Consider the following 24,649-nt stretch of genomic DNA (forward strand, 5'->3'; position numbering starts at 1 on the left):
AGCAACCGCAAGGAGGTTACCACATGTGACTCTAACCTCCCTAGCAACCGGCCACTCAGCACCGCTCACTCAACCCAGAATGCGCTTTGTAATATGTTGATTTGGGAACCTGCAAAATAAGCAATAGGCCTGAGGTTATGGTGCTCAAACATTGTTTTAGTATAGTTGCAAACCTTTTAGCCTACATAAATGCAAAGTATAAATCAAAGTTATAAGAATGAGGAAATCGAGAGGGAGTGTGGAGGGACTATGAGAATTAGCAAATATTATTTTTGGAATCGTATGCGTCACATTGCCAGCTACGCAAACATGGCAGTGCAGCAAAAGGTGAGCTAGTAGGATACACTACCATTCGATAATAAATTAATAGATAAGTAGATAGTAAGGTATCTTGTTGCTTTGCCATCATGTCAGTGCAGCTGCCAGCTAGATGCAGGCCCAGTTCTGCGGAGTTGTGAACGTTAGAGCACCCTCAATTGAATATGTAAGCTAAATAATAGCCTACTGTATTTTTGTAAAACATATTTCCTTGAATCCTGGCGAACACACAAAAAATCCCTGCATCTAAACTAATAAACTTGTAGGATCTTGCAGATCAGTGTGTCCTAATTTGCAGGTGCAGCATTCTGCTTTCATGACTCTATAGAGAATTTCATAGTGGAATTATCTCACTTAATCGAATGCCTGTTGCTTTCAATTTCTGCTTCGGGATATAGTGGCAATAAATGTCATTTAGAACTGAAAAAAATGTTAAGGCATTATTTGAAGATGTTCAATGGCCTATGTGCTAACAGAGAAATATTTGACTGATTACAAACGAAGGTCTGGTAGACCCGATTATCTAACAGCTGTTGTGAACCATTACAAAATAAACAGCTAGATGTTATATACTAAAACACAACAATACAATCACATAATTTCAGATGTGTACGTTATTAAGCATTTGATCATTTAATAAATGTCGGCCAATAGCCTAGCCTGTATTTCACCCAGAGGGGCACCTCAGCCCATGTGGGCAAATGGGCAGTTGCTCGGGCCACTGTAGCTACCCCCCTGTGTACGTGCTTGGAAACAAGTATACTATAGAGAAATTTAATGTCGGAGCGAGATTTGAACAGACTTTTTTTACCGGTGAGCGTGAGTGGTACTTGAGCGGAGTGTCTGCTTGGGCCGTGAGCTTTCGGGCAGAGCGCACACGCATGGAGCGTGTTCTGGAGCGGATTGTCATAACGCTCCGCTTCGCTCACATGATCTGTTACCTACAGGATTCTGCTTTTGCAATGGGCCAACAACAACCCCACACTCATTCATTTATATTTGCAGTTCTTTTATTTATTTTTTATTTTTTTATCCCCTTTTCTCCCAATTTGGGATAACCAATTCCCACTACTTAGTAGGTGGGCATTGGTTATCCCAATGCCCAACTTTTACTGACCTCAATACCCGCGGTTACTCAAGACCCGCGCTTACTGACCTCAATCCAGGTGGCGGAGGACAAGTCTCAGTTGCCTCTGCTTCTGAGACCATCAATCCACGCATTTTATCACGTGGCTCATTGTGCATGATACCGCAGAGACTCCCAGCATGTGGAGGCTCATGCTACTCTCCGCACAACTTACCACACGCCTCATTGAGAGCGAGAACCACTAATCGCGACCACGAGGACGTTACCCCATGTGACTCTAACCTCCCTAGCAACCGGGCCAATTTGTTTGCTTAGGAGACCTGGCTGGAGTCACTCAGCACAGCCTGGATTCGAACTCACGACTCCAGGGGGTGATAGTCAGCGTCAATACTAGCTGAGCTACCCAGGCCCCCTTGCAGTTATGAATTCTTTAACTACTTCAACTGTGTTATCATAGTAACAACAAGTCAGTAATTAGACCAATTTAAATCTCACAAAGCTTCCAAATATTCAGACGATGACTAAGGAGTTTGATTAAGAGTGCTTTGTGAATCAGTTTGACCAAATCACTAAAAAGATCCATCATCCTGAGGTCTGTTCATTGTTGCATGCAACCGGTGAGGACAAAGTTGTTTGCTGTTCGTTAATTCTGTCTCATCAACTTTAACTCAGATTGCACAGCACAGCTAAACCGTAAAATTGTTTCCCTGTGTTGCTGTAGATTCAGATGGAAACACTATCTTACACATACATACAGGAGCACAAAACCGGATTGCTTTTTAAACACTACATGACATTTGTGTTCGTGTTTTGGCAGGTTTGATGCAGGATGCAGAAAACTCATATCTGGATCCAAACTACCAGTGCATAAAGTGGCAGCCGCACCAGCAGAACAAATGGACTCCGTTATACGACAGCAGTGGAAAAGAACTGTGGGTGCTGCCCTGCTCTCATACACCTCTGTACTGAGATTTATGACAGAGAGGAGAATGAGACATGTATTCAGGATGAGAGTGTGTATACTGTATGTGTGTTTGGGGTGGATTTAATGGGGTATAGGGAGGTATCAGGCAGTACTAAAAAGTGATAGAAGAGAGAGAGAGAGAGATGAATGGTAGAGGCCAGTGAATTCCAATGAGGTGAGCGGTGTGTAGGAGTGAGAGCAAGAGCAAGAGCAGAGATTTGGCGAGAGAGAGAGAGAGACGAATGAGGATGAACAGAGAGAGAGAGAATGATTGAGAAGAAGTGGCAGGACTTAGTGATGCAAATAATTTTCCACACTTTCCATAATTTTCATTTATTCAATTTCTCATTACTTTGGTTGTTCTATAAGTGTTACAATAAAATGAAAAACTAATCAAAACATTGATTCAAATGTATTTGATTACTATTTTTTTATTTTTTATAATTATTTGTAACACAGTTCAGTGGAGAGGAGGAGGCGAGAACCGACTTAACAGTATAAATAATATTTTAATGATCAACTTAACCAAAAACACACAAACATAACCACACACAGGGCAGCTGCCTGTAATTCTCTCTCTCTCAAACTGTCGTCTCTGGCCGCCTTTATCTCTCGTGCGCCCCATCAGGCTGATTGGAGACTGGGCGTGCGTCGTTCCAGCCCGGCCCCGCCCTCCTCCGATCTACACTCCTGAGGCAAAGATGAGCCCCCGACATGACGTACATCCCCCCCTCCTCTCCGTGGGGGGATGTGCCTTGAGCCCCGACTGCTGGCGGGTCATCCCCGCCTTCCTCGACCTGGGAGGATACAGGAGGGGAAAAAAAATAAATTAAAAAAAAATAAGCGAGGAAAAGGCCAACATGGAGCGACAGAGAGAGAGAGAGGAGAAAGAGAAAAAGAAACTCACTCACCGGTCTCTGATGCGCCGTCGCGTGGTTCTAGATCACTCCTCCACCCTCTCAGGTGGACGGCAGCCGCTCCTCCCCGGGCGGACCGGAGTCAGACCTCCGACCCCCAGCGGACAGAACGCCCCTCCGCGTTCCTGGCAACCCGTGGGGACACTCCTCCGTCCCTGGCAGCGGCCCTACCGTTCCAGGCAGTTGGGGAGTCGCTTCCCTCCTCCCCTCGCGGACGGTGGTCTTCTCTCGACCCCTCCGCATTTCTGGGGGACGGCAGAGCACTCCTCCGCCCCTGGCAGCGGCTCCATCGCTCCAGGCGGTCAGGGAGTCCAATCCACTCGCCTCGCGGATGGCGGCCTTTCCCCGCATCCGGGTGGTCGTGCCACTCCGTCCCCCGACGGATGGCAGCGGCGCTCCCCTGGGTGGACGGCAGTGTTGAGGACTCTGCGACGGGCATCCCTCCTCCTTCCTGGGTTTCGGCACCAGTGTAACACAGTTCAGTAGAAAGGAGGAGGCGAGAACCGACTTAACAGTATAAATAATATTTTAATGATCAACTTAACCAAAAACACACAAACATAACCACACACAGGGCAGCTGCCTGTAATTCTCTCTCTCTCGAACTGTCGTCTCCGGCCTCCTTTATCTCTCACGCACCCCATCAGGCTGATTGGGGACTGGGCGTGCGTCGTTCCAGCCCGGCCCCGCCCTCCTCTGCTCTACATTATTATTATGCAGTTGCACTCAAAAGTGCCCACCCACTTTTCTGCTGTCTTGTTTTTGGAAGTATTTTTTCCCATTTATTTCTTCCATAGGGATTTCATAAAATCCTTCATACAGTTCTAAGCCATGAACCAATCCAACCAGCTCCGAGGTGAATCACAACATTACAAACGTTTAATTTGAAGCAAAAAACATTTGAAAATCAGACAATAAGACAAATGTACAAGGCTGTTTACTTAACGTCTTTAATAAGGTAATGAACTACAATCCCATGAAGCATTGCGAAAGTGATGTAAAAATATAAAACTATTGATTTAAAGTTGTTTAGTATAAAAATAGAAACAATGTATTTTAAATTTATTGCAAAATCTTCAGATATTTTCATATATATCAGCAGTTTGAGAGTGTAGGGAGAGCGACTCTGGGAGTGGCCAGTCACTGCAGAGCACTTTTGGTGCACATTGTTCGACACAATTTTCTGATTGGTGTATTGTTTCCCTTCAGGATCATGGGTAGTGTAGTTATTCACCACAAATTTTGCTCTTAAATGTGATTTTAAACGGAAGTTGAATTAACAAAAGCATATACCTTCAATTAACAACCTCGGCGCTCGTGGTAGGTCTGTCTTTAAAGGTTAATAAGTCATCATTTAAAATGTATGCACCTATGGAATAAAGTTGTAGGATTTTTTTTCCAGAACCAGACTGTTGCACACTATTGGAAATTAATAAAAAATCAATAAATAAAATACTGTCACACTTTTCAAGTACATTGACAATATAACCACATAAATTATTAAATATTAAAAATATTAAATATTAAAAATTATATAAATATATATTACATTTTGTCCTGAGGATAAAATAGACTAAGTACCTTTAATTTCTCTCTCTCCAGTCCAATGCCTACATATAGAGTGGATGCAGATAAAGGTTTTAACTTCTCCTTGGCTGATGACGCGTTTGTGTGTCAGAAGAAGAACCATTTCCAGGTGACGGTGTACATCGGAATGCCGGGAGATCCCAAATACATGAAGACCAGCGAGGGACTGCAGCTGATTGAATGCTTTTACCTGAAACTCAACGGAGTCAAGGTGAGCCCAATGACCACAACACTTTCCCAATTATATAAGAGCATCAGAAATAATCGATTAACATTTCCAGAACTTGGAATAATTAACATTTAATAATTCTACTTCCATTACCACTAATAAAATGTCTATTACTGTAACTGTTGTTTATTTTAACATATTAAATTTTTATCTGTGTATGTCCCAGTTGGAAGCGATGAATCAGTCCATTAATGTGGAGCAGTCGCAGTCTGACCGCAGTAAGAGGCCCTTCAAACCAGTGCTGTAAGACTTTTTTTTAACTAGTTTCTGTGAAATATTACATTTGAACAGTTTTAAGGGTGTGGATTTGAGATGTCATGTGATGTAAATGTTGACCGTTGTTTTGCAGAGTGACACTGCCACCAGAGCAGGTTACCAAGGTAACCGTGGGTCGTCTACACTTCAGCGAGACCACAGCAAATAACATGAGGAAGAAAGGCAAGCCGAACCCCGACCAAAGGTACGAAATATAATCTTGAAGAGAATATTCAGGGTTATTTACAACTTAAAGGGATAGTTCACCCATGAAAAAAATTCTCTCATCAATGACTCACCCTCATGCCATCCCAGATGTGTATGACTTTCTTTCTTCAGCAGAACACATTTGAAAAATAGAAAAATATCTCAGCTCAGTAGGTCCTTAAAATGCAGGTGAATGGTGACCAGACCCTTTGAAGCTCCTAAAATCACAGACAGTCAGCATAAACGTCATCCATTCGACTCCAGCTGTTAGATTAATGTCTTCTAAAGTGATACGATCGCTTTTGGTGCAAAAAAGATCTTTATTTAAGTACTTTTGAACTATAAACCATCGCTTCCGGTCAGCAGCAGTAATCGCATTCACGAGAGCGCTGAGTTCACGTGGTCTCTCATGTGATGAATTCTCGTTGACATTTACAGACGTAATCTCACTTTTTTCTCTCAGTTGAGACATCCAGGATAAGCACACTAATGCACCATTGTGAGTAAACAAACAGATACAAATACAGATCTAAACCAAAACCAACGAAGCTTCTGTACAGAGTTCCTCATACTCAGTTCTAAACAGTGCTGCTCTTTGGGATGTGTCGCACGTGCATCAGTTATTACGTGTCTCACGTGCCAACTATGTTTAGAAGACATTAATTTAACCACTGGAGTCGTATCGTTGACCTTTATGATGACTGTCTGTTCTTTTTGGAGCTTAAAAGGTCTGATCACCATTCACTTGCATTTTAAGGACCTACTGAGCTGAGATATTTTTCTGTTTTACTTCAAATGTGTTCTGGTGAAGAAAGAAAGTCATACACACCTGGGATATCATGAGGGTGAATAAATAATAAAGGTGAACTAACCCTTTAAGCTCTATTGACAACACCTGTAGCATGCAATCGATTACCACTGGAAACAATTTCTACTCATCCCTCAGTTTTTAAAACTCATGTACAGAAATGAAAACCTAGCAAACAAACGCACCACACCACAAATAAACTTTGAAAATATAAAAAATAGGCCTTTTACCAAACACTTAGTCCATCCCACTTAGACAACTTTACAGCTCAAATAAAAAATTTATTTTTACTATGTGCTTTAACAAAAATGTAAGCTTCACAATTCAGCTTTCAACCCCTTTAGAATAATTCCTGCTTGGTCTCCATTTGAACATAGTTCTGTAAACACGTTTTGCATTCGCTTTTACAATCTGAGGGATGAGTGAACTTTATCATCAGTTGTAATTGCCAGTTTGTCACAAATGTGGTACTTTGAGTTCAAAATAACCCAGAATATTCATTTAAAAACAAAACAACTCCTCTGACTTTTCATTAATGCATAACATTTACAGTAACTCTATATTTTGTGTCTATGTGTGTGTGTGTGTAGGTACTTCATGCTGGTTGTAGCTCTTCAAGCTCAGTGTCACAGTCAGAGCTTCACGGTGGCAGCTCACGTCTCCGAGAGGATCATCGTCAGGGTAACCGCTGTCAGTCTGGTCATGTCTCTCTGACAGACCTCATTTAATCACAGCCTGTCTCTTTGTGTCAATTATCAGACTCTGACAAATCACTTTCACCATTTACAGTGCTCTCAAGATTTGCATTTTCATGTCACTTGAAATAAGTGTTTCTGTATATTCGATTTGTTTGTAATGGCTTTTTTGACTGTTTTTATTCTCGTTTATTAGATATAATAGAAAATACTGAAACAGTGATATCTCTTTATTAAATGCAGACTATTTAGTTATGTTTTATGAGTGGCATTATTTATGATTTATCTGCAGTAACAACTTGCCTTCCCAGCTTATTGCTGACATTATTGTTCTATCACTTAGTCCATTTCTTTCTTTCTTTCTTTCTCTGTCTCTTTAGGCATCTAACCCAGGTCAATTTGAAAGTGACAGTGAAGTGTTGTGGCAGAGAGGACAGCTGCCAGACTCTGTGTACCATCACGGCCGGGTGGGCATCAACACAGACCGTCCCGATGAGGCCCTGGTCGTCCACGGCAACATGAAGGTCATGGGTTCCCTTGTGCATCCTTCTGATATTAGAGCCAAGGAGAATGTCAAAGAGGTACATTTATATTTTTGTGTTTGTCTATGTGTCTCTCTCTATTACTATACACCCACATGTGATCATTTGCACTTTTGTCATTTCCTTTCTCCAGGTGGACACCACCGATAACTTGAGGAGGATTTCGCAGATGAGGCTGGTGCATTATCAGTATAAGCCTGAGTTTGCAGCCACAGTGGGCATCGAAGCCACCGCTGAGACGGGTACTGTCACCACAGATTATAATTCCAGTCACTTTAGTCCCAGAATATAAGGGTGAATCTCACAAAAATGTCAAAAATAAAATGCCCATGTTATATTTCACCTCAGAAAAAAATCAGCACGATTTGTTTTAATTATCTAAATTAAAATTGCATACGTATATTTTCCCATTATGGTATTGAGAATTTATTGGATTTTTATTGGGGTTTTTTTTATTATTATTTTGGGGTGAAAAATGACCTAGACTGTTTTTTGTAAGATTCAACCATTAAAGATTTTTCAGTTACAATCAGTATTAAGAATGTTAAACTTTAAACTCGTGAAGTTCACTTTCCACTCAGACAGTGACAAGTGTGTATTTTTGTGTGTGTGTCGTCAGGGGTGATTGCTCAGGAAGTCCAGCAAATTTTGCCAGAAGCTGTGAAAGAGGGTGGAGATGTGGTGTGTGCTAATGGAGAGACCATACCTAATCTACTGGTCGTCAATAAAGTAGGAGCAAACACACACTCATAGAGACTCCAACACAATCTGTCTGTACTGTATGTTTCATGTGTGTCCATTTGATTCTATAGGAGCGAATCTTTATGGAGAATGTGGGGGCAGTAAAGGAACTCTGCAAACTCACAGATAATCTGGAGACTCGCATTGACGAGCTTGAACGCTGGAGCCGAAAACTCGCCAAACTGCGCCGACTGGACAGCATGAAAAGCACCGTCAGTGGAGGCACAGTCAGGTGTGTGGTGTGTGTGTGTGTGTGTGTGTGTGTGTTAATCTGTGCACTCACAGGTGTATCCCTTTGAGTGAATTCAGAGTGAAGTCTAAAAATCTGTGCACTTTATTTTCTAGTCTATCGGGAAGTTATTTTAGCAGAACTGGAAGTGGCCCACTCAAGAAGAAAACAGCCAAGCCAGGAAACAAGGTATGATTTTACACAGCTTTTACTCTAAAAATATACACATATATAAAAACCAGGGTGGATTTGTATGGAATGGGATGGAATATGAAGGAAAGGAAAGGACAGGAAAGGGACTGGATGAGATGGAATGATATGGAAAGGAATGGAACGTGATGAAATTGAATGGAAAGTGATGTGATGGAATGGAATGAAATAGAATAAGTTAGAATGGAATGCGCTGCAGTGGAATGTGATGGAATGGAATGTGGAAAGAATGGAACAAGATGGCATGTAATGTGATGGAACTGAATGGAAAGGGATTGAATGTGATGGAATTAAATTAATAAGATTAAATAGAATGGAAAGTGATGGAATGGAATGGAAACTGATGGAAAGTGATGGAATGGAAAAAGATGGAGAGTGATGGAATGGAATGTGAAAAGGAATGGAACGTGATGAAATTGAATGGAAAGGGATGGAATGTGATGGAATGGAATGGATTAAAATTGAATGGAATGGAAAGTAATGGGATGGAATGGAAAAAGATGAAAAGAAATGGAAAGTGGTGGAATGGGATGGAATGGAAAGTGGTAGAATATGATGGCATGGGATGGAATGGAATTAGATCAAATGGAATGGAATAAAATTAAATGGAATGGAAAGGGATGGAATTAGACAGAATGCAATCTGATGGAATGGACTGAGTTATATTGAATGGGACATACAGTAGAGGTTGGGGTGAAATGCGATAGGATATTATAATGCTAGATGCAATTGCAGTGGGATATGAAGAGATAAGATCAAATGGAATGTGATGGGATAAGATGGATTGGAAAAAGTTGGAAGAAATAGAATGGAATGGCTGAGATAGAATAATTGTTGAGTGGTGTGTTTTTGCAGAAATCTGTTCCAGAGCAGGGCTGCCTGAGTCACAGGTTCATGCAGGGCACCATCCTGGCACTGGTCATCATCATGGCCTTCAGGTGAGAAAAAGTTATTTCACCCCAAATCATTATAATGACATTATTTCATGCTCACCATCCTCTCTCTTTGTCTCATTCTGTAGTGTCATCTCCATGTCCATCCTCTATGTGCTCAATCTTCAACACCACGGAACCATAACTGATGGCGAGGGGTATGTACACAGACACACATACTCAGACACACACACTACTACATCGTGTGCTTTTCTTTCTCTTTATACCTATATACTATCATTTTATCTCCTTACTCATTCTCTTAGTGTATTTCCTGTCATTTGTAGCTCTGCGTCCCACTGCCTTCTCTTCGTCTCTTGGACGCCCTTCCTCACTGCAACCGTCACATTCTGTCCATCCTTCTGTCTGTGGTACGCTCTCCACTCCTCTTTCTCTTTGTTCCTCTGTATCACTTCATCCTCCTGTCCAGCACTGAACAAGTTCATTCAGAATTTTGAGTGGTTTCATTGGGAAATCTGACTTTTGATTGCAGAATAGGTATCTTGGCAAATCTGAGCAGAGTTTGAGACATTGTTGAGATCTCTTTTGAAACTCGTGAAGAGACACGTTTGAGGTCTTTTTCTCAGGAAAAACATCAAGAGACTTCAGTGAACTCTCCATTTGCTCTCTATTTAATCTCACTGCTATCTAGGAGAGACAATTGATATATTAAAAAGATTTCATTTGTGATTTTTGTTTATTATCTCAACAGGTCTCGTTCTGTTCTGGGATCAGCTCATCAGGCCTCTTTCTCCCCTCCCAAAGTAACCACGTCAACTCTTTCTCCTGGTACCAGAACAACACTGACACAAATAATATACTGTAGAGGTTTTCATTTCAAATGTGTACATATTTTCCAGAAGATTATCAGTTTCATAATTTAATTGAAGTTCATTGTTTGTAAACAGAATCCACCTCTTCATCTCTGTCCAATCACCCGGCCTGCTGCCCTCCGACACCTGCCACAACCAACCAATCAGCCACCATCAGTCTGTTGCCAAGCACCAACCAATCCATTCCAGGTATTACAACTAAACCAGACATGTTGCAAATTATGACAGATCAATTAAACGGTGGTTGTTTTGAATTTTTCAGCCTTTGAGGAAGTTACAAAAGAACCTTCTTAAGTCAAAATGAAAACAAAATTGATTTTTTTTCTCCCCAATTTTGAATGCACAATTCCCAATGCATTCTAAGTCCTCGTGGTGGTATAGTGACTCACCTCAATCCGGGTGGCGGAAGACGAATCTCAGTAGCCTCCGCGTCTGAGACCGTCAATCTGCGCATCTTATCGCGTGGCTTGTTGAGCGTGTTACTGCGGAGACATAGTGCGTGTGGAGGCTTCATGTTATTCTCCGCGGCATCCAAGCACAAATCGCCATAAGCCCCACCGAGAGCAAACCACATTATAGCGACCACGAGGAGGTTAACCCAACGTGACACTACCCACCCTAGCAACAGGGCCAACTGGTTGCTTAGGAGACCTGGCTGGAGTCACTCAGCATGCACTGGATTCAAACTCGTGACTCCAGGGGTGGTAGTCAGCGTCTTTACTCGCTGAGCTTCCCAGGCCCCCAAAATTGCTCTTATTTAGTTTTTAATACATTCTTAGACTTGTTGTGTACAATTCAGTGGATGTTATTCTAAAGAATCTTTTTTTTCCTTCATAGCCTTTCATCAAAATGTTTTAACTGCTCCGCCTCTGAAATTACTTTTTGGCTAAAGTTACCAAAGCCAAATGGTCTGTTGATTAATATTACAAATTAGCCGGGGCCTGGGTGGCTCAGCGAGTAATGATGCTGACTATCACCCCTGGAGTCGCGATTTCGAATCCAGGGCGTGCTGAGTGACTCCAGCCAGGTCTCCTAAGCAACCAAATTGGCCCGGTTGCTATGGAGGGTAGAGTCACATGGGGTAACCTCCTCGTGGTCGCGATTAGTGGTTCTCGCTCTCAATGGGGCGTGTGGTAAGTTGTGCATGGATTGCAGAGAGTAGTATGAGCCTCCACATGTTGTGAGTCTCTGCGGTATCATGCACAACGAGTCATGTGATAAGATGCGCGGATTGACTGTCTCAGAAGCAGAAGCAACTGAGACTTGTCCACCGCCACCCGGATTGAGGTGAGTAACCGCGCCACCACGAGGACCTACTAAGTAGTAGGAACTGGGCATGCCAAAAAGGGGAGAGAAAATGTTTTTTAATTAGTCAAAAAGCTATTTGACAGAGATATTATTATCTAAAATTGTCAGTAGTTAACACAGTAAATTAACGTTGGTATGTAAATAATAGTTGTAACTCTTTACTTTTTTAAAATTATTATCAGTTTTCAATACATTTTATTAACAATAACTGAAACAGGCTCTTATGCTGAGTGAACTCAAATCAAAGACAAACAAAAATCTAATTAATAAATAAACATAATATAACAGTATATAACACAATTGTACAAAAAAAAAGAGAAAAAGTGGAAAAAGTTTATACATATATACAGTATATATATATATACACTATATTGCCAAAAGTATTCGCTCACCCATCCAAATAATTGAATTCAGGTGTTCCAATCACTTCCATGGCCACAGGTGTATAAAATGAAGCACCTAGGCATGCAGACTGCTTCTACAAACATTTGTGAAAGAATGGGCCGCTCTCAGGAGCTCAGTGAATTCCAGCGTGGTACTGTGATAGGATGCCACCTGTGCAACAAGTCCAGTCGTGAAATTTCCTCGCTACTAAATATTCCACAGTCAACTGTCAGTGGTATTATAACAAAGTGGAAGCGATTGGGAATGACAGCAACTCAGCCACGAAGTGGTAGGCCACGTAAAATGACAGAGCGGGGTCAGCGGATGCTGAGGCGCATAGTGCGCAGAGGTCGCCAACTTTCTGCAGAGTCAATCGCTACAGACCTCCAAAGTTCATGTGGCCTTCAGATTAGCTCAAGAACAGTGTGTAGAGAGCTTCATGGAATGGGTTTCCATGGCCGAGCAGCTGCATCCAAGCCATACTTCACCAAGTGCAATGCAAAGCGTCGGATGCAGTGGTGTATAGCACGCCGCCACTGGACTCTAGAGCAGTGGAGATGCGTTCTCTGGAGTGACGAATCACGCTTTATCATCTGGCAATCTGATGGACGAGTCTGGGTTTGGCGGTTGCCAGGAGAACGGTACTTGTCTGACTGCATTGTGCCAACTGTGAAGTTTGGTGGAGGGGGGATTATGGTGTGGGGTTGTTTTTCAGGAGCTGGGCTTGGCCCCTTAGTTCCAGTGAAAGGAACTCTGAATGCTTCAGCATACCAAGAGATTTTAGACAATTCCATGCTCCCAACTTTGTGGGAACAGTTTGGGGATGGCCCCTTCCTGTTCCAACATGACTGCGCACCAGTGCACAAATCAAGGTCCATAAAGACATGGATGAGCGAGTTTGGTGTGGAAGAACTTGACTGGCCTGCACAGAGTCCTGACCTCAACCGGATAGAGCACCTTTGGGATGAATTAGAGCGAAGACTGCGAGCCAGGCCTTCTCGTCCAACATCAGTGTCTGACCTCACAAATGCGCTTCTGGAAGAATGGTCAAAAATTCCCATAAACACACTCCTAAACCTTGTGGAAAATCTTCCCAGAAGAGTTGAAGCTGTTATAGCTGCAAAGGGTGGGCCAACATCATATTAAACCCTATGGATTAATAATGGGATGTCACTTAAGTTCATATGCGTCTAAAGGCAGATGAGCGAATACTTTTGGCAATATAGTGTATATATATATATATACACACACACACATAAAATACATAGGTGCTTTACAATAAATTAATGTTGGTTTAGATTACTTAAACAATAATGTCAATAATAATTTAAAAAATTGACTATTTGTAAGATTTACACATTTCAATTAAAATTCCTATAAACTGAATTGTGTACTTTTTAATACAATAAAATGAATAAACATTTTTAACATTTAATTTTATTAAAGATTACTAATCTAAATTTGATTGAATTTTATGTAATAAGTTAACCAATGTTAACTAATACAACCTTACTGTAAAGTGTTAACATAATAGTACACAATAATACATTTGAGAAAGAAGTTTTACTATTGGGATACATCAAAATGCTCTCGAGGGTGAACTTGACTTCTCAAAAGTTGGTGTTGGAGATATTTCTGAAGGCACAAAAACCTCGAATATTGACAGTAAACTCGTATTTATTAGGTCTGACTCCATTCTTGTATCTAACGCTCACTTTTCACAATCCAGTCAATTCCAGATGGATAAAACACATTGTTTTCTCAATATCCTGTTTCATTTGGAAATATGTCTTGTTACAGAAGTAAAACTTTGATTTAACATCTGAATCATTGAATCAGTTTCATAAATGATTCAGTGAATCAATGTATCAATAAATTATTGTCATATTATCCTAGTTCTCAAAAGCTGCTCTATGCCACTGTGGCTGCTCTAAAGCCAGTGACTGTTGATTTATTTCGATAGTGAAAGAACTCATTCAAACATTACTGCATGCCATCTAGATTTAGTTCTAATAGAGCTTATTCACGCTAGCGCCACCTTTGATTTTTAATGGGAATGACAACGAGGTTGTGAGGGATCGACTTACAGTCTCTTCAGTGGGCTGTACTGCAGTTTGAAGTGTCAAAACATTGATAAAATATCTGTCCAAGAACATTCAGTATACAAAGAACTCCAGACGATATGAGTTCTGGAAAATCAGATGTGATCTTGGAGCTTTATACAGCTTTATTCCATTCATGCCATTGAAGAGATGGTAAGTCGACCCCTCACAGCCTCCTTGTCATTCCCATTAAAAATCAAACATGGTGCTAGCGTGAATAAGGTCTATACATCATCTTTTCTCTCTGTCAGACTCCAGCACTGCAGTCCCCACACAGGCCACTATTAACAAGAAGGCAAAGTCACGACCGCTGGACAAAGACAGCCGGAATAAGAATCGTCTGAGTCACACGTCGGCCCCTTTATTCCTCAACAAATCCAAACGGCCCCCTCAGCCCCCAGAACTGAGTGGAGCCACCAAACGCATGCCTGGTGGACAACAACCATCGCCCCGAAGACAACGTAGTTTAAAGACACAGGGTACTCACAAGTGATATTTACCTTGATTTTTCTTGGTTTTCGTCAAATATCACTTGTCTCATATTTCATCTCAAGCATGCTCTTCACTGACACTTTTGTCCACTGGGTTAAAAAGTACATAAACTTGAAAGAATAGGCACAATATTTATTTGTTGTGGTGGAAATAACATCACAAATGCGGGACAGTCGTAATTTTCTGACAAGTTGATAGAAGTAATTTTCACGCAATAAATATTACAATTGTTTACGTTTACTTCACCCTTTGTTTAGATTATCATAGTTTTAAACATGTAATCATTTGTATTGTATAATAGATTTTCATAGCTTAATATTGAAAGTCTGGGTTTGGGACGAGGCTATAACGGTCGAATCTGTACATAAAAGGTATTTGAAAAGTACCAAAACAAATTATGAAGGCCTCTGAAAAGTTATACAGTTGTGCTCAAAAGTTTGTATACCCTGGCAGAAATTGTGAAATTTTGGCATTGATTTTGAAAATATGACTGATCATGCAAAAAAACTGTCTTTTATTTAAGGATAGTGATCATATGAAGCCATTTATTATCACATAGTTGTTTGGCTCCTTTTTAAATCATAATGATAACAGAAATCACCCAAATGGCCCTGATCAAAAGTTTGCATACCCTTGAATGTTTGGCCTTGTTACAGACACACAAGGTGACACACACAGGTTTAAATGGCAATTAAAGGTTAATTTCCCACACCTGTGGCTTTTTAAATTGCAATTAGTGTCTGTGTATAAATAGTCAATGAGTTTGTTAGCTCTCACGTGGATGCACTGAGCAGGCTAGATACTGAGCCATGGGGAGCAGAAAAGAACTGTCAAAAGACCTGCGTAACAAGATAATGGAATTTTATAAAGATGGAAAAGGATATAAAAAGAAATCCAAAGCCTTGAAAATTCCAGTCAGTACTGTTCAATCACTTATTAAGAAGTGGAAAATTCGGGGATCTCTTGATACCAAGCCAAGGTTAGGTAGACCAAGAAAGATTTCAGCCACAACTGCCAGAAGAGTTGTTCGGGATACAAAGAAAAACCCACAGGTAACCTCAGGAGAAAGACAGGCTGCTCTGGAAAAAGACAGTGTGGTTGTTTAAAGGAGCACAATACTTGTTGACCCCTCTCCAAACATAGCACTTATGGTTGTGACCATAAAGCTCTATTTTGGTCTCGTCACTCCAAATTACAGTGTGCCAGAAGCTGTGAGGTGTCAAGGTGTTGTCAGGCATATTGTAACCGGGCTTTTTTGTGGCATTGGCACAGTAAAGGCTTCTTTCTGGCAACTCGACCATGCAGCTCATTTTTGTTCAAGTATCGTCGTATTGTGCTCCTTTAAACAACAATCAATGCCAAAATTTCACAATTTCTGCCAGGGTATGCAAACTTTTGAGCACAACTGTATATGCAGTGGAGTCCTCTTGTGAAAATGCTTCGTTGCATTGTTCTATAATTTATTATACTTGTAACTTATAATTAATAAAACAATTTTGATGAGTGACCTAGAAATAGTGCAGAATATTGAATATTTCTTCTTCATTTTACAATATAACTTTTCTTTGTTTTAAGTGTTAAAAAATGTTTGTGCTTAAAAATGTTTCAAAATCCCAAAACATTCTATTTATTTTGAGATTTAAATGAAATGTGAGTGATTTCTTAATGTGGTCTCAGACTTTATGGAACCCATAAAACATTCAAAGGAACAAAGTGTTGCATTAATAGCATGTTGTTTGTTTTACATACAGATGGAAATCCACCAGCCTTTCTGAGCAAACTGCACATCATTGAGATGGATCAGGAGATCAGAACACTCGATTGCTCCTCACCTGAAAGCTGCAGGTGTGTGTGTGTTTTGCGTTCCCTAGCAATACCTTTTTCCATCCCTTACGAATATTAACCATGTTTTACTACAGTAACTATAATTCAACCATGGTATTTGTTGTAAAACCATAAACACAAGAATTACCATGGATTTACTAGTAACCATATTTTAATCAGTTTGTGATTAAAAATTAGGGGTTTCAAAACCATTTCAAAAAAGAAAAAAGGTTACTATACTGGTTATAGGTTAACTATAGTGAAACCATGGTTAATTTTCATAACTGCATGTTTTTTGGTGGAAACCATTGTTTAAAAAACCATACTTTATTACAAAATAACATCGCTGTTACTGTAGTAAAACCTTTAGAAGATAAAGGTTCTTTTTTTTATTATTTTTATTAGCATAGTTTTGTTTTTACTGTATTATTTTTATGGTTTTACCATTAATACAATGGTTTAAGTATAGTTTCTGTTATAAAATCATGGTCAGTTTTGTGGTTACTATGGTTTTACTACCAATACCATAGTTCTACTATGATTACTGTTGTAAAACCATGGTTAATTTTCTTAAGGGGCATATAAAGATATTGTGAGGGAATGCAAAACTATTTAACAAAATTTTAATAATATATATATATATATATATATATATATATATATATATATATATATATATATATTAAATATATGTTATATAAGTCTCCTAATATAACCTCCTCAACTCACCACGCGCCCCACTGAGAACGAACCACATTATAGCGACCACGAGGAGGTTACCCCATGTGACTCTACCCTCCCTAATTTGGCCAATTTGGTTGCTTAGGAGACCTGTATAAATAAGTGTTAAATATTAACACTGTTGTTATTAAAAAGATTTAGATGAAGGATTGCATGTCGCACTGCAGGATATTGCTGAAACTACCCATGTGTATTCTGTGTTGGGATGTTCAATCACTGGTAAATGTGTGTGATGTGTGTCAAACTAATTGTTTATGTTGTGTATCATTTACTTGTAGCTTCACAATGTTTCTGCGTGGTGAGAGAAACTCATCTATGTCTTATGTGACTGTGAACATGATGTAAGTACAAGCACACACATTCATTTTCTATCATGGTGACACCTGGTCCCCACAATGTAGGACAAACCTGATCCGCCTGTACTAACACACTACTGAAACTTTGAGATCTCTTGTTCTTTTGAAAGCTCTTCTGACGTTGTGTGGGTATGGCAGTGTGGAGCCACCAGGGGGCGCCTCTGTCCAAATCACCCAGTTACTTCTTTCATACTAGAGCGCAGCACTTCCACAATGGTGAGCATATTGATTTATATTTAGGTATAAATTCTCTCCCTAAAAAAGATTTGGTTGTCACATACTTACTTTTCTGGTTTGACAGGGAACCAGTCACCTGTGGTCACTTCCTGTTATGCCATTCCAGGAGGTCACCTACCATTTCCGTGTGTCACGCTCTGTGAGTGAACCTCAGATGTCTCTCACTCTCTCATAGTGTACTAACCAGGCGAGACATGACACATTTCCAGCATCCAATGAAAGCAAAAATGCTGTGTGAAGCCACAAAATCGCAGCCAACCAGAATGCATTAGATGTTTAATACAGATATGTAGAGCTGGATTCTGGTCCAATGATATTGCACTGTGGGCGGGGCCTTTCTGGCAGAATACAACAAAAATAGAAACCAAACAAAAACTAACCAGGCAAATGACAACATTTTCAGTGTCGAACAATTTGGGCAATTTCAAGAAAAATTTGCCCTCGATAAAAACGAAAATGTTGTTCGATGTGATAAAATCACAGCCAATCAAAACATATTTGATGTTTACTACACAGATATGTAGTTAGCACAAACACTCGGGTTAACTTGGAAGATATGTGATTTATGGATTGGTTGCTTTTGGGGCTGGGCAAGAAAATTGATTTTCCAGTTAATCGTAATATTCATTTGAATGATCTCGATATTAATCTTGAAATTCTAAGACTGGTTTTTTTACTCTATGTGGCAACTCTTTACAATGTAAGTAAATCACACGCATATCCGACTAAATATGTCTGTGATTCGCCACTGGCTGGTAAATGTTCAGATTTCACTCACCAGTGATTAAGCAGAATAGTGGCGAAGAAGCACTAAAAATTTGGTTTGATTAGTACCATGTAATGTGTGTCCAAAGACAAGATCCACATGATCCATTTGTCATTAATGAATGTCTCTTTTAATATCCTTTCTGTTCTTTACAGTCAGTTGTGGATCAAAGACAACAAAATGTAACATTTCATTCACACATAACATGGATGACATAATTAAGCGATTTGACTTCACTCTTGTTAATGTGCTCTCAAAAAAATACCTCTGTGAGATGCTCACTGAACTGCCGCTATTCTTAAAGATACAGTACTGTTTTACATCTTGTTCTACAAATCAATGTAAATACTTTTAAGTAGGACAAACTATGCATGTAAGCAATAAACATGTTACTATATATATACATATATACTGGTGGCCAAAAATGTGGAATAATGTACAGATTTTTCTCTTATGGAAAGAAATTGGTACTTTTATTCACCAAAGTGGCATTCAACTGATCACAATGTATAGTCAGGACATTAATAATGTGAAAAATTACTATTACAATTTGACAAAAATGTTCAGAACTTCTTAAACTACTTCAAAGAGTTCTCATCAAAAAATCCTCCACGTGCAGCAATGACAGCTTTGCAGATCCTTGTTATTCTAGCTGTCAGTTTGTCCAGATACTCAGGTGACATTTCACCCCAAACTTCTTGTAGCACTTGCCATAGATGTGTCTGTCTTGTCTTTTTCTTTGCAATTCTTCCCATAAGGCCTGCACCCCTGAGTCTTCTCTTTACTGTTGTACATGAAACTGGTGTTGAGCGGGTAGAATTCAATGAAGCTGTCAGCTGAGGACATGTGAGGCGTCTATTTCTCAAACTAGAGACTCTGATGTACTTATCCTCTTGTTTAGTTGTACATCTGGTCTTCCACATCTCTTTCTGTCCTTGTTAGAGCCAGTTGTCCTTTGTCTTTGAAGACTGTAGTGTACACCTTTATATGAAATCTTCAGTTTTTGACAATTTCAAGCATTGTATAGCCTTCATTCCTCAAAACAATGATTGACTGATGAGTTTCTAGAGAAAGCTGTTTCTTTTTTTGCCATTTTTGACCTAATATTGACCTTAAGACATGCCAGTCTATTGCATACTGTGGCAACTCAAAAACAAACACAAAGACAATGTTAAGCTTCATTTAATGATCCAAATAGCTTTCAGCTGTGTTTGATATAATGGCAAGTGATTTTCTAGAACCAAATGATCAATTTAACATGATTACTCAAGGATAAGGTGTTGGAGTGATGGCTGCTGTCTAGATTTGATCAAAAATGACTTTTTTCAAATAGTGATGGTGCTGTTTTTTACCTCAGTAATGTCCTGACTATACTGTGTGATCAGTTGAATGACACTTTGGTGAATTAAAGTACCAATTTCCTTCCGAAACAGCAAAATCTGTACATTATTCCAAACTTATGGCCACCAGTGTATATTATATATATATATTTATATTTAAGCTGTTATATAATAGTAGAAAAACTAATCGTAAAATGATATGATTTGTAAAATTTATATTTTCTGAATGTACCAATTTAAAATGTCCCCTTAGAATTTAATTTATGTTTAAGCAAAATGGAGATCATAACTGAAATATACCTGAATTGAATCAAATTGAGAAATCTGTATCAATACCCAGCCCCAGTTGCTTTATTGTGTTGTGACTAGTTAAGACACTGTGTTTGTGTATTGTTTAAACGGAAAATTAATATCAGTCCCTATAGTATGAAAAAAATCACTATTTGTAATACTTCAGTATACCTACATATTATATACTATTCTTTCAGGAGCTCATGTTTTCAAATGTTACTGTATATTTAGTTTATCTTTTATATGTTTAGTAAAGGTTTGTTTCATTCACAGTTTGGTCCTTTACAGTTTGACACAAGCTTTTGACATTTTTCATGTTATCGTCAACTAAATTACATCATTTTGTTGATTAAATTAAAAGACATTAACCAAATCTAAAAGGTGATTTTCTTTAAAAGACTAAAAGTAGGGGGTCTGGGTAGCTCAGCAAGTAAAGACACTGACTACCACACCTGGAGTCACAAGTGTGAATCCAGGGTGTGCTGAGTGACTCCAGTCAGGCTTCCTAAGCAACCAATTGGCCCGGTTGCTAGGGAGGGTGGAGTCACATGGGGTAACCTCCTCGTGGTCACTATAATGTGGTTCTCGCTCTCAGTGGGGTGCGTGGTGAGTTGTGCGTGGATGCTGTGGAGAATAGCGTGAAGCCTCCACACGCGCTAGGTCTCCATGGTAATGCGCTCAACAAGCCACGTGATAAGATGCGTGGATTGACGGTCTCAGACGCGGAGGCAACTGAGATTCGTCCTCCACCACCCGGACTGAGGCGAGTCACTACGCCACCACGAGGACTTAGAGCACATTGGGAATTGGGCATGCCAAATTGGGGAGAAAATCAAAAAATAAATAAAATAAAAGACTAGAAGTATGACTAAAACAGAGAACTGTGTAAAAATGAACCCTGATTGTGGTTGATTTAACTGTTTAACCTCTCCATTCACAGAGTAAAACTGGATGTAGCAGTGAGGAATTGGATGTCGTTTCACCCCAGTTCTCTGAGTACAGTTTCCACATTCAAAGCAAATGCTAAAGAGTTTCGAATTCTCGAGAGTCTGCTCCTATCGCCGGCCCAGATTCAAAAACTGTTTTATCTGGGTGGACCAATAAAGACGTCTTATCTGTGTTTGCTCTTTAAAATGCATAGTTGTACAAGATGAGAGGAAAATGAGCATTAAAAAAAAAAAAAAAAAAAAAAAAAACGTTTTTGTTTTCACCTTTCTAAGATCACTTAGCCTTGTTTCACTGGGATATTACAGCTTGTATGCACACATGGACACTTGTTAAATGCCTTTTGATTTGTCAAGATATTATGTAAACAGGTACCAGTGTGTGCTTGTGAGGTGGAGTTTATGTTCCGCTAAATTGATGCAACTTACAGTACTTTTAGGTCAGCTCTTTCAGGTCTTTTTATCAGCACACCCACTCTTTTGAAATCTGTTTAGTCAATGATTATATATACACTGGAATTGGCTTTAACTGCACCAACAGGCTTATTATTAATTAATGAGACAGAAATCAGGATATTTACCTCATGTTTAGTCATTTCTACTGAGTCCAGCCAAAGTCATGTGACCACTGGAGCCAAAACGGGAAAAACTGGCAACTACTATTAAAAGATACTGATTTTTCATAAACAATATAGAAAGTAAATATATTGAAAGGTTAGCTACTGTAGGAAATATATCAGGTCATCTCAAGCATTAAACAAGAAAAGGGTAATACCATAAATAGACGAACCACTGGATTTCTCTAGCTTGCAAAAACTGGAATTAATTCACACTGGAGCAAACAGCAATATCACTTTTAAAGTCACGCACTGTGGCAAAAGCACTGCATCATAATTACCATCATTTAAAATAAATATACACTCATTAACAAATGTCAGGAACCATTTCACGTTGAGTTTCTACAATGTAACTTTATTCTTTTCTTTTCCTTACTCCGTTTTACACTGTAAATTCTCTCATTTTTAATATGTTGTATACTATAGGATACTTTGCACACTTAGTAGGCCTATATAGAATGCAATATATACATCAAAAGATATCTTTGGAACAATATGCAGTATATGCAGTATAATCTTGTATAGTTTTATGAGCATTATTAGTCTTAACTCTAATTGTAAACATGCATGTTAACATGAAATCACTGTTGCTCAAAGGGCAAAACAGCCCTCAGTAGTTTCTCAGAGAATTTGTTAGACAAATTTTCAGCTTTGTTAGATAGAACTCTAATTTCATGCTCATTTCTAATCTTTTTTTTTTTTTTTGTAAATTTCTCCCTTCTTTATTATTTTGTCCTTGTAAATTTCACTGCCTTATTTTGACTCACTTTTTAGCATGTGCCTGTTTCTTTTTCTTGTATAAATAACAGTTTGATGTCAAAAATGTGTATGGAATACTTTGATTAAGCAATAAGGTAAGCCATAATGGAGTTTGTATGAGGCTGGATAATATGTGATTATGTTTATGATAATATGTCATATATTCACGGTGAAATAATGAACCGAAACAGTGGTGTTTGAAAATGTTGTGCACTAAAATTACAATTTTCCTAATATACCACTAATGGATAATACTGATAATGAGTTTGAAACAGTGTAAAAAAAATTAATAAAAAAAAAAAAGATTAAAAAAAAAACGCCATTGGTGATGGTTGTCTGAAATCTAATATATGGTTGTTATTTTTTCTTTTTTCTTTAAACAACAATATCACACCTGAATAAAGCAGCCCTCTTGTGGAAAACACAAGGAAGCACTTCCAAGCTATGCACTGTAAATAGTTTTCTAATGTTTTCTGTGGCATCTAAAACTATGTTAAAATTCTCTGTAATATATAAAACATCTTTGAAATGCTCTTGTGAGAATGCAGTTTTTTGTTTTTTTTATTGTTTGTTTGTTATAACTCAATTTTGTACAACCATATCCTTTCATTCTGTTCTTTTCACTCTTCTTTTACAAATTAGGGTTAGTTTTAATGACATATAATTTTGACTATATTTATGATTTATTTTTGCATTATTAATCATAACGCATAAAAAAAAAATTAAAAAATGTGCATTTGTTTTATTTACATGTTTTAAATGAGGTACAAACATTTATTGTTGGTCTTTGGATGTTGATCTGTGGTACAAAATTTCCTAAACTGATAAAACCACCAAAGGAAAAAAACAACAACAACAACTCAATTGTCTGTCTTGTCATGTTTATCTTTAAGGCTTAAAGCCCAGTAAGAACTAAAATATTAAACATTTCTAAATTGTTCATTCATTCTTGTTTCTCTTTTGCATTTCTTTATTCAAGCTTTCTGAAAGCCTCTTTTGTATGTTGTTGTGTAATCATTTTTAGTTCAACTGCATAATTTGTCTCACTTTTTTCACATGTATGTGTACTGATGCCATAATACGAATGCATGCAAGTATGATGCATAAATTAAATAAATATTTTTTTCTGGATACTAAATGAAATTGATTTGATGTAATTATTGTAATTGATGTCTGTCTATCTATCTATCTATCATCTATCTATCATATTATGTAATTGCAATACTTATTATAAATAATTTAATAATATTTCAATTAAAATAATACAAATAACAATACATGTATTATTATATTATTTAATTGTATATTGTATATATATATATATGATTCATATCTATCTATCTGTCCATCTATCTATCTATCTATCTATCTATCTATCATATTATGTAATTGTAATAATTATTATAAATAATTTAATAATAGTTTAATTATAATATTTAATTAATGATATATATATATATATATATATATATATATATATATATATATATATATATATATATATATATATATCATTAATTAAATGTTATAAAAATATCTATATATTAGATAACTATCTATCCATCCATCCAGCCATCCATCCATCTATCTAACTATCTATCTATCTATCTATCTATCTATGTAACTGTAATAATTATTATAAATAATTTAATAATAGTTTAGTTATAATATTTTTATAATATTTTGTATAATATTTAATTATATATATATAGATATATAAGAATATATAGTAGTATTTTAAAATTTTATAATATTATAAAAATTAAATATATATATATATATATAAAATTAAATATTATAAAAATATCTATATATTAGATACCTATCCATCCATCCATCTATCTATCTATCTAGCTATGTAATTGTAATAATTATTATAAATAATTTAATAATAGTTTAATTATTATATATATATATATATATATATATATATA

At 38.0% G+C, this 24,649-nt stretch overlaps 1 protein-coding gene across 3 annotated transcripts in view; it reads left to right on the forward strand.

Moving 5' to 3' along the window:
• LOC127437188 (myelin regulatory factor-like) overlaps positions 1-23,655 on the forward strand; it is a 58,983-nt gene extending 35,328 nt beyond the window's left edge. Inside the window, exons 7-27 of one of the 3 annotated variants that reach the window (XM_051691951.1) lie at positions 2,223-2,337; positions 4,889-5,084; positions 5,269-5,345; positions 5,452-5,562; positions 6,963-7,062; positions 7,448-7,648; positions 7,743-7,851; positions 8,229-8,338; positions 8,422-8,582; positions 8,696-8,768; positions 9,645-9,727; positions 9,811-9,879; positions 10,009-10,092; positions 10,434-10,510; positions 10,630-10,743; positions 14,600-14,827; positions 16,592-16,685; positions 17,684-17,746; positions 17,872-17,977; positions 18,063-18,137; positions 21,336-23,655. In XM_051691951.1, the coding sequence (XP_051547911.1) occupies positions 2,223-2,337; positions 4,889-5,084; positions 5,269-5,345; positions 5,452-5,562; positions 6,963-7,062; positions 7,448-7,648; positions 7,743-7,851; positions 8,229-8,338; positions 8,422-8,582; positions 8,696-8,768; positions 9,645-9,727; positions 9,811-9,879; positions 10,009-10,092; positions 10,434-10,510; positions 10,630-10,743; positions 14,600-14,827; positions 16,592-16,685; positions 17,684-17,746; positions 17,872-17,977; positions 18,063-18,137; positions 21,336-21,422 (2,333 nt within the window). In that variant the 3' untranslated portion in view covers positions 21,423-23,655. The remainder of the gene's footprint in view (positions 1-2,222; positions 2,338-4,888; positions 5,085-5,268; positions 5,346-5,451; positions 5,563-6,962; positions 7,063-7,447; positions 7,649-7,742; positions 7,852-8,228; positions 8,339-8,421; positions 8,583-8,695; positions 8,769-9,644; positions 9,728-9,810; positions 9,880-10,008; positions 10,093-10,433; positions 10,511-10,629; positions 10,744-14,599; positions 14,828-16,591; positions 16,686-17,683; positions 17,747-17,871; positions 17,978-18,062; positions 18,138-21,335) is intronic. The other 2 variants (XM_051691952.1, XM_051691953.1) reach the window with 2 other exon arrangements.
• Positions 23,656-24,649: the final 994 nt, after the last annotated feature.

This window comes from Myxocyprinus asiaticus, chromosome 48, assembly GCF_019703515.2.
Source record: "Myxocyprinus asiaticus isolate MX2 ecotype Aquarium Trade chromosome 48, UBuf_Myxa_2, whole genome shotgun sequence".
NCBI classification, from domain to species: domain Eukaryota; kingdom Metazoa; phylum Chordata; class Actinopteri; order Cypriniformes; family Catostomidae; genus Myxocyprinus; species Myxocyprinus asiaticus.